The 10,205-nt window shown below is 38.9% G+C and overlaps 1 protein-coding gene across 1 annotated transcript in view; it reads right to left on the minus strand.

Moving 5' to 3' along the window:
* Positions 1-7,057: 7,057 nt before the first annotated feature.
* The window catches only part of WDR53 (WD repeat domain 53), an 11,145-nt gene continuing 7,997 nt past the window's right edge, over positions 7,058-10,205 (minus strand). The window contains exon 3 of the mRNA XM_029940730.1: positions 7,058-7,679. Within this exon, the coding sequence (XP_029796590.1) occupies positions 7,083-7,679 (597 nt within the window). The 3' untranslated portion in view covers positions 7,058-7,082. The remainder of the gene's footprint in view (positions 7,680-10,205) is intronic.

Below are 10,205 nucleotides of genomic sequence, written 5' to 3' on the forward strand. Positions count from 1 at the left end.
CCCTGCCTCTCCAGTGCAACCAGACTCCTGACTAATAACAACAGCTATATGCCATTTTGGAGATGATGGTAATGGCACCAGAATGGCAAGGGCCAGTCAGGGCAGATTAGGTAGGTCTAAGTGGTCAAACCTGCCCATCCTCTTGTGCTCACTGCCTGAAATTATGGCCCTAGGATCCACCCAGTCACTGAAACCAAAACCTTGGGCTTCATTCTTGACTCTAATACCTTCCACTGATAATATGACTAGTTTCCCTACCTACTTTAGAGTTTATTCTGAACTATCTATGCTCCTCCAAAATATCTTCTTCCACAGCAAACTATGGGTTCCATCCTTGCTATTTCCCCACATTCCCCAGCAACATCACTTAGTCCTTGTCTCATACGGAGATGCTGAAGGCCACTCAAGATTTTCAGGATTCTGTCTATAAGTCAATGCACTTAAGCTTGAGCACTGTAAGGTTTTAAAAGAAAAGATTATTCGACTTCTAGGATTGATTAGTAATTACTTGTTATACTGAAATGACTTTTTAGTATAATGTTGCTTAAATATGTCCAAATCCAACATCAGCTATAGACGTCTTAGAACTCTTATGTGACCATAAAGTCAAAAGAAAACTACATACTGGGGCACCTGGGTGGCTCAGTTGGTTTCCTACTCTTGGTTTCAGCTCAGGTCATGATCACACAGTTCATGAGTTCGAGCCCCACACTGGGCTCCACACCGACAGTGCAGAGCCTCTTGGGATTCTCTCTCCCTCCCTTTCTCTCTCCTCCTCCCCTGTTTTCATGCATATACTCTGACTCACTTGCTCTCTCTCAGAATAAACTTTAAAAAACACCCTACACATTATATACAAACCAAATTACAACTAATAAATTGTCAACATTAATTTATTGTCATGCCCAATGCTGTTTTGCTGAAACTAAATTACCTCTCACATGAATTTGGCACTAATCACTTTAGAGGAGGTTCTTTGCATTTGGCAAGTTGATACAACCTTGGGCAGAGCAGTGACTCAATTATAAGACATTTATCTAATTGAATTACATGCATCAGTTGGTTCATGCATTCTCAGTTTATCAATTTTAGATTCACAGAATTTAAAAAAACTAAATATGCCTATTGCTTTAAAAACAGTTTTAGTTTTCTTAAACCAAAAATACTCTATGGCATGATAAATTCTTCCTGTTAACTTCTATTAAACAACATCTGTACCATTCCCTTACTCTACCAATCCCTCATAACCATTTCACCTTCTGCTCTTACAATTCCTTTTTCAAGATTCCACATTTAAGAGACATCATACAGTGTTTGTCTGACTTATCACATTTATTGTGTTTTCAAGGTCCACCCATGTTGTAGCAAATGGCAGAATTTCTGTGCTTGTGGCTAAATAGTATTCCATTATATATATGTATGTGTATATGTATATATGTGTGTGTGTGCACGCATGCACGTGTGTATACACACACCTATACGCTACCACACCTTCTTTATCCATTCACCCTTTGCCAGACACCTAGGTTCTTTCCATATCTTGACTATTGTGAATGATGCTGCAATAAAAATGGGAGTACATATGTCTCTTCCAACAATGTGTTTTAATTTCCTTTGGATATATACCTAGAAGTGGGATAACAAGATCGTATGGTAGCTCTACTTTTAATTTGTGGAGAAATCTCCATGCTGTTCTTCATAGTGGTTGAAACAGTTTACTTACTATTATATCGTATTAATTTTTAATAAAATAGTAACATTTGCATATATCTAGTCACACCTTGGCTTATAACACAATTAACAATGTTGTACCTCCTAGATGTAATACTTAATGAATCTAATAATTGAATTCCTGACAGTACAACATATGGTTATTTATGAGTAAATTCAGGTTTGAAAAGTAGATGCAGATTTTGTATAGTCTATGGACTCAGAAGGCATACAATTCTTACAAACTCTTTTGTTGTATTTCATAATTGCATATTTTGATGGCATACTTTGTAGAAATTCTAAGATTAAACAAATTAGCTAAAAAGACTTTCAAAGATGCATTCAATTTTCAGGCCTACCTGTGCCCTATTGCGCCAACATTTGTAAGTCATTGTTTTTACTTGACCGCTCCATGCTCTGGATGCCTCTTCAATCATTGCCTAGAATGATTACAGAAAAATCACACCCAAGTGGAGGGTCACTTCCCCCAAACATATTTTATGGCTACAGATGAGGACTTGAAGAAGGCTCTTTTAAATAGCCCAGACCTTTCCTCCACCAAGAGTACTAGGTATGACAGGGCTTTCCTGGTGTTGGGGAGGCGTTCTGAATTTCTTCCATTCTCTCCTGGGCCTCGATTAAATCCTGCTCCTCTGGCTGGCATAAGGTCCTAGTGGTTCACTCCAGTGGAGACTCCTACCCTCATTCTCCCAGTGTCCCTCTGGCCTGATAGTTTAGTCTCTAAAACAGACTTTAGCCCAGTGGAAGGGGCAATATTCCTTGCTCGGGGCATACCACAGGAAGAGGGCTGTATACAAAGGAGGCTTATTTCTGCTCAGACACCAGACTGCACCACAAGGATTCTTTTGTTCCCGGCCTTTCACCTCTATAAGCCCTCCCCAGGGCTGATGGGCCCATGTTTTGCACTTCTGGCTGCCACCCTCTCCCACTACCAGACTTTAGCATAGTAAGAATGATACTAGTCACAATTGGCTGACTGAGAATAAGAATCTAATTATTGCTAAATTTCTTGGATATATTAGGAATATGGTTTTATTGGAAAGTGTCTTTTTTAGGAGATGTGTGCTGATGTATATTGAGATAAGTGTTATGGTATCTCATTTTCAAATAGTTTAGAAAACCAAATACACACACACAGCACTTTGCAGTATTTTAATGTGTTTTCTACTAATTGTCTGCTTATAAATAGAAAAACTGAGGTCAAGGGAGATCTGTTCATAGGTTAAGGCACCAGGATTATACAGGATTCTGCAAAAGGGTGACTGCTTGATCCTAAAGGTATTTTTGCTCCTGGCAGGGAGAACAACTGGGTGCCACTGAATCAGCCTCAGCATTGGCCCGGACCACAAACCGATTGTATTGTGGAAAGGGAAATCAAATACAAAATGAGCACATCTGGGTGTCTGTAAAGTGAGCACTGGTTGGGAGAACCATGTGTACCCAACAGCTGGTCTTAAAAATACCATGAAGCATAAGGGTTCAGTCTGGTTGCCAGGCAACCCTTCAGGTTGACCTTTTTGTTTTCTATCTACATCTCTTAATATTTATACTTATGGGATCTCCCTTGATTCACTTAGCATTTAGTGAGTACTGTTTGTATGAGTGGAGGGGATCCAGGATAGACTAGACCATAAGCTCTGAAACTAAAAGGGTAGAATCCTTGCCCTCAAGCATCTTACAGTCTCATGAGAAAGGGAGGTGGCTCAGTCAGCTAAGCATTGGACTCTTGATTTCAGCTCAGGTCATAATCTCATGGTTATGAGATTGAGCCCTGTGTAGGGCTCCCTGCTGACAGCACAGAGCCTGTTTGAGATTCTCCTCTCTCCCTCTCCCTCTGCCTGTTACTCCCTTGCACTTGCTCTCTCAAAATAAACTTAAAAAAAATAATAAAACAGCAGGTATGCACTTACCATGATTATGTTTAACATAATCCTTTACTACTTGCAACATAATTACATCTGCAAAGATCTTTTTACCAAAGTAATATTTACACTCCGGGGATTAGAACCTGTTATCTTTGGGGGATATTTTCAGCCCACTACAGATGGGGGACTTTGGAAAGCCCACTGAGTGGAGGGGAAGTAGAAGGGGAGAGAGAATCCCAAGCAGGCTCCACACCCAGTATGGAGACTGACACAGGGCTCGATCTCACAACTATGAGATCATGACTTGAGCTGAAATCAAAAGTTGGATGCTTAATTGACTGAGCCATCCAGGTGTCCCTGGAAAGCACACTTCTAAGGGGTGACTACTCAAGTTCTTATTTATTATCTGAACAGCAGGCTGGCTACTAGAGCTAAGCTATATTCAAAATGGCACCCTGATCTGTAAACCCAGATGGAGGTGCCTTCCTTTACTTACCTTACCATATGTTTCCTCAAACTTTCATTAACTAAAGTAACCTGAGTAGATCTCTGTTGCTTGCCAACTGAAAGGGTCAAACTGTAACAAAGTAGCTGACCCAAAAAGGTTTCATTTTATATATGATTTTCATAGATATCAATAGTTAAGTGTAGATTTTTGGACTATTAGTTTAGCCTATACTCCCCTTCTCCATTAGTACCTCCCCAACTATGGGAGTGGACCTTTCTGAATATGTTGATACTAAATGACAACTGATACAAAATGAAATGGATTGTTGATATAGCCCTGAAAGACCACCTTTTTGCAAGTAAAAACCATCATGTAGAGAGCAGCAGGGACAAGTGATCATGAGAACTCAAGAAAAGGCAGCTGCCTTGATTCTTTTTTAAAATTTATTTTAAACGTTTAATTTTTTTTATGTTGACTTATTTTTTTTTTGAGACAGGGCAAGAGCAGGAGAGGGGCAGAGAGAGAGGGAAACACAGAATCTGAAGCAGGCCAGGCTCCAGGCTTGGAGCTGTCAGCACAGAGCCTGACCATGGGGCTCAATCCTACAACCCTGGGATCACTACCCAAACCAAAATCAAGAGTTGGTCACTCAACCAACCTACCCAGGCGCCCCCACAGCTGCCTTGATTCAAAATGGCCTCCTTGTTAAAGACTCAAGTGAAACCAAGCTACATTTCTGCTCCAGTAGTTTGGAGAATTCAGCTCCCCATGCCCTAGTGTCCTGATAGTAAATTTCCTTTTTTTGCTTAGGCACTCTGTCAGAAACTAAAAGAAGTTTAAGATTGATGTTTCAGACCTGGTTTAAGTACTTCTTACCTTGTCCCCATAAATTTATCCAGGCTCAGTAGCTAAAATGATGCTGAACTTGGGTAATTTCTGAAAAGGTCCCTCAAAAACCTCCAGAGATTAGCCATGAGCATTAGTCCTTCCTGATATTTTAATATTAGAATCATTGGATAAGCATATTATGATGATGGTATTTTCATTTCATTAAACAGTGGCATGAAAGGCACCTTAGAGGGGTTTCTAATTCAAGCCCTTCACTTTCAAAGAAACTAAAGCAAAAAGTGGCCAAGACCCTTGCCCAGTGTGGGATTAGAACCTTGTTTCTGTCAATATTCAGGCCAAACTCCTAAGCCATTGAATTTTTTTAAAAAGTAACCTCCATGTCCAATGTGGGGCTTGAACTCACAACCCCAAGATCAAGAGTTGCATATTCCACCAACCAAACCAGCCAGGTGCCCCGCCAATGGATTTTTTAGGGCCAAGATGGTATTCTTCTTTCCTTAAATTCCAAGTGAGATCACTCAACAATCTTTATTGATTGCCCACTTAATTGGCCAGGACTTTTAGTTACAAGTTCAAAAAAAAAAAAAAAAGCCTCTGGGAATACACTTATTTCAGGTATAGTGTTTCCAGGCTCAAAATCATGATATTTCATCTCTCCACCTCTCAGACTTTCCACAATATGGGATACCTGCAGACTCATCCTGTTAGCTGAGCTACTGCAGCAGTCCATGCTGGATTATCCCTGGACTTCTCAGTTAAGTCAGCTGCAAAACTCCTTTTTATTCCTTTAAACCAATTTGAGTTTGGTTTGTCACTTGCAACAAGTGTTTGGACTAAAACTATGCTTATCAAAGAGTTCTCCACAAAGTTAATGGTAACAAATCAGATTCTCTTCAAAACTTGGAATATAAGAGTAGGCAGTATAGGCAGAAGTGGAAAGAACTTGGGGCACCTGGGTGGCTCAGTCATTAAGCAGTCAACTTCAGCTCAGTCATGATCTTGTGGTTCTTGAGTTTGAGCCCTGCATTGGGCTCTGTGCTGACAGCTCAGAGCCTGAAGCCTACTTCAGATTCTGTCTTCCTCTCTCTGCTCTCCCCCACTCATGCTCTTTCTCTCTCTCAAAAATAAACATTAAGAACATTTTTTAAAAAATAGTGAAAAGAACATGTAGAGAAGACAGCAATCCTGGCCATGATGAAAAGGAACCTACTCTAGACATATTAACTTGGTTTCTATTCTCTACCTCTTCTATTTATTCTCTATTTTATATCTTCTGCTTAGTCAGAATTTCTGCTTATTTGTAACTTCGGCTTATTCTTCATTCTATCAACACCACAGCTTGGATTACCACATAATATCCTAAACTGATCTGACCCTGAAGCCCTTTTCTTAGAAACAACAGAAGGCGAATGTCAGCAAAGCCTTCTAGGCTTTACAGAGAACAAGCAAGAACAGGTTTTTCTTCCAACTTCCGTAAGGCTCCTCAAGACATCCTAGGATCTGAATTAACCAGTATCACTTGGTTACACTACACTTGGATTAGATCATATGTAGGCTTCCCTGAGGCAAGAGGCTTGACAAGACAACCAAGATCCTTTCCAGGTAAGTAATCATGACTGCAATTTTCCTGGTTCTTTGTTACTTAATAACTTTGAGTCCAATTACTGTGGCAATAAAATGATTGCCACATAAAATTCATGGATTTGTAATGAGAAACCAAACATGGGGCACCTGGGTGGCTCAGTCAGTTAAGCATCATTATTGATTTCGGTTCAGGTCATGATATCACAGTTCGTGAGATTGAGTCCTGAGTTGGGCTCTGCACTGAGTAGAGCCTGTTTTGGATTCTCTCTCTCCCTCTCTCTCTACCCCTCCCCTGCTCATTTGCTCGCTCACTCACTCACTCTCAAAATAAACTTAAAATAGAAAAAAGAAATAAAACATCTAAAATGGGTGGTACATGTCATTACTCAGTGAATACTAGTTCTCTTCCCCCAAATTTTAATATGTCATTTACTATATAAAGTATCACCCAATTATCTTTTGCTCAAATGTCCTTAATAATTTATACAATGGAATGGTATTATTCAAAATACAGCAAACATTAAGAATGACAAAATTGAAGAATTAGGATTTTTTTTAACCTATAAAAAGTTTTGCTGCAGTTTTTCCAAATGTTTTTATTGGATTTAAAATGCTTTTAAGGGATATACAGATACACAACTAGTTTGATCAGCTACTAATATATTTTGGTATCCCTTTATTTTTGTACCCAAGAGCCAGTTCACCTTTTCTCCATGTTCAATACTTAGCTTCGGCAAAATTTTGCCATGTTCTTCTTCATCTGCTACTAGAGCATGAGTATTTCCACCCTGCTTCGTATAAGCTGCTCTTTTAGTTTTCTTCCTGTGGGTATGTTTTGTAGGGCTCTTCTGTTTTTTTTCAACTTCACTGCTTACATCCCACAACATTATCTTCCCATCATTCCCTCCAGTGAGCAGCATATAGGATTCTGGCAGAAAGCAGACCTGGGATACTCCCGAAGTGTGGCCCTTAAATCCCAGTTCTTGTTCACACTTAACTCCCATCACCCTAAAGATTCGAACCTTACCATCTTCTGCACCACAGCTAAAAATATTGCCACATGAAGCCACAGACACAGAGTGGGCTAAAGCAGGGTTTAAAAGCTGACCAGGTGATTGGGGGTTTTCCATCTCTTCTGTTCCATCTTCCTGCAAATTTGTAATCCAGAGTGGCCGTGCTTTCTGAAGGTTCCACAGCATCACCTTTAAATAAGAGGAAGTTATGTAGTCAAACAGAGGCCTAGCCATTTTGCTCAACTAACATGCTTATTCTACTTGTAATGAAGTCATCAAAGTAGTCAGACAATAATTATGATACATTTCGAGCAATATTAAATTTTTAAAAATTTAGCTGGCACTACAATATGCCATTGAAATGCTACCCTGGTGCCAAAACTTGGATGCCAATGTACAATACGGTAATAACTTGGGATCAACAAATCAAAGTATAACCCACATTCTTAAGCAGTTGCATTTCTTTTTAAAATTTTTTAAAAATATTTATTTATTTTTGAGAGAGAGAGAGAGTGTGAGTGGGGGAGGGTCCAAGAAAGGGAGACACAGAATCTGAAGCGGGATCCAGGCTCTGTGCTGTCAGTACAGAGCCCCATACAGGGTTCTAACTCATGAATGGTGAGATCAGAACTGAACCGAAGTTGGGCGCTTAACCAACAGAGCCATACAGGCGTTCCAAGCCATTGCATTTCTTTGAGTCACTGTACCCTCATCTCTACAAGTAAATCATAGAAGATTATAAACCTTATCAATTTTAATCTATGCTGGCTGAAATCTGGATTATCACTGAAATGATTTGTATCTGGAATGCTTTCTCTTTCCTTTCATACTACCTAAAGTACCCATTTTAGAGGCTTACCTCAAGTTCCTGTCCCTCTAGGAAGGCTTTTAAGTCTTCCAGCCCACTGCTCTCTTTCCTGTATTTAATTTCCAGGCTATTAATTAACGTATACTACTAGTCAGTTTCTTGAGATTTAATTCACCTTTCTTTTTATTTTTTTTAAATTTTAAGTAGGCTCCACGTCCAACATGGGGATTGAACTCACAACCCTGAGATCAATAGTCATGTACTCTACCAACTAAGTTAGCCAGGCACCCTAAGATTTAATTAATGTTTGCTTAATGCCTGGAAAGAGCAAAAATTCCATACTTACCTGTTGATTAATTTGACATCCTGGTGTATGTGATTTTCTTTGTTGTTCCCTACCATGATTTTGGACCTACTAAATTGATTTATATGAAATGCTAATTAAAACCTGTTTAAAACAAAAAACTTTGTGAATTGATTATACTCTATAATCTGGTGGTTAGTTTTCTTCTCACAGCAATCAATTTGAAAAGGAAAATATTCTTCATACTTTCAGAGAACAGACAGCTTTATTTTACCATATGGTGTCATCCCTTAATTATTATTCACAATTTAAAATGGACACTAAAAAATCAGACAAAAGCACAGATCTGAATTTACAAGATTACTACTGCTGACGATATTTAGGATTTGTTTTCTATTGAAGGTAACTTCCCTCAACTCAGCCTCTAAAAGAAGTCACCTCTAATAACACATTCTTGCTTCTATCAACGAAAGCATTAAAAACGCTTTTAGACTGGATTTATAACATGTGGCCAGCAGTTGCTTTTGGCTGAAGCTAAAACATTAACAAATCAAAGAAAAGTAAAATAAATATCAGAAAACATAACAAAGATGTGATATGGATGTGATATGGAAACAAATCTCTGTTAAAAAATATCTGAACACAAGGAAAATGGCACATTCCAGAATCTGCTGTCTTAAATGTCTTGGCAGGTATCCCCAAGACTTTCTTGCACAGCTGAGCATGATGCCTGGATTATATTTTTCTCCCTCTAAAGACATGAACTATATTCAAAGTATTTTCAGCAGCTTAAACATTTTTTGTATTTACTGAAATCATCTAGATGTATTAACAGCCATCCCAGATTCTACCAATCCAAAAATCATTTTCAAGTATTGAAGATTTCCAGACTGTTTGCACCTGGACATTCTCTATACCGCTTTACTCTTCCTAACTGCCAAAGATTACAAGGTGTTTCACAATTTCTCAACCACACGGTTCAAGCAATGTCCTCTAGGCAGAAAAGCAAGAGACACTGAAAGAAAAGAATACAAGACTTTGGGGTTTATGGTCTTATACAATGTCAGAAGGGGGAGAAAGTGGACAACTGGCAAATGTTCAGAAGTGAATGCAATCACAACAAAGTGACTCTGCTCACAAATTCCTTCCCCTACAAAAACATTTCTTTTCATATAAATTCATTTTTAAGGGAAAAAAGCCTTTCTGCCATCCTGATCCTTAGGTGTTGGTACAGTGATCTTTCAAACCCCAGAAAGAAAAATAAACCTTTTGTACCATTTCTTTTCAGATGTAGAAATTGGGGGGGGGGGGAGGAATTCAACGTGTTTGCCACAAAAATACATGATGGTCTCAAATTTCCAAAGGTCTTTAAAAGAGAAAACTGTATCTGAGTGGTGGCTACACATGTATTCAATGTTCTTCTTATACTTTATACATATATTATAAATATTTTGTAGCTATTTAATAAAAAATTAAGCACTCTAGGGCCTCTTGGGTGGCTCAATCAGTTGAGTATCCAACTATGATTTTGGCTTGGTCATGATCCCGGGGTCTTGGGGTCCGTGCTGTTTGTATGGAACCTGCTTAAGATTCTCTTCCCCCC

Source organism: Suricata suricatta, chromosome 5 (assembly GCF_006229205.1).
Source record: "Suricata suricatta isolate VVHF042 chromosome 5, meerkat_22Aug2017_6uvM2_HiC, whole genome shotgun sequence".
Taxonomy (NCBI): domain Eukaryota; kingdom Metazoa; phylum Chordata; class Mammalia; order Carnivora; family Herpestidae; genus Suricata; species Suricata suricatta.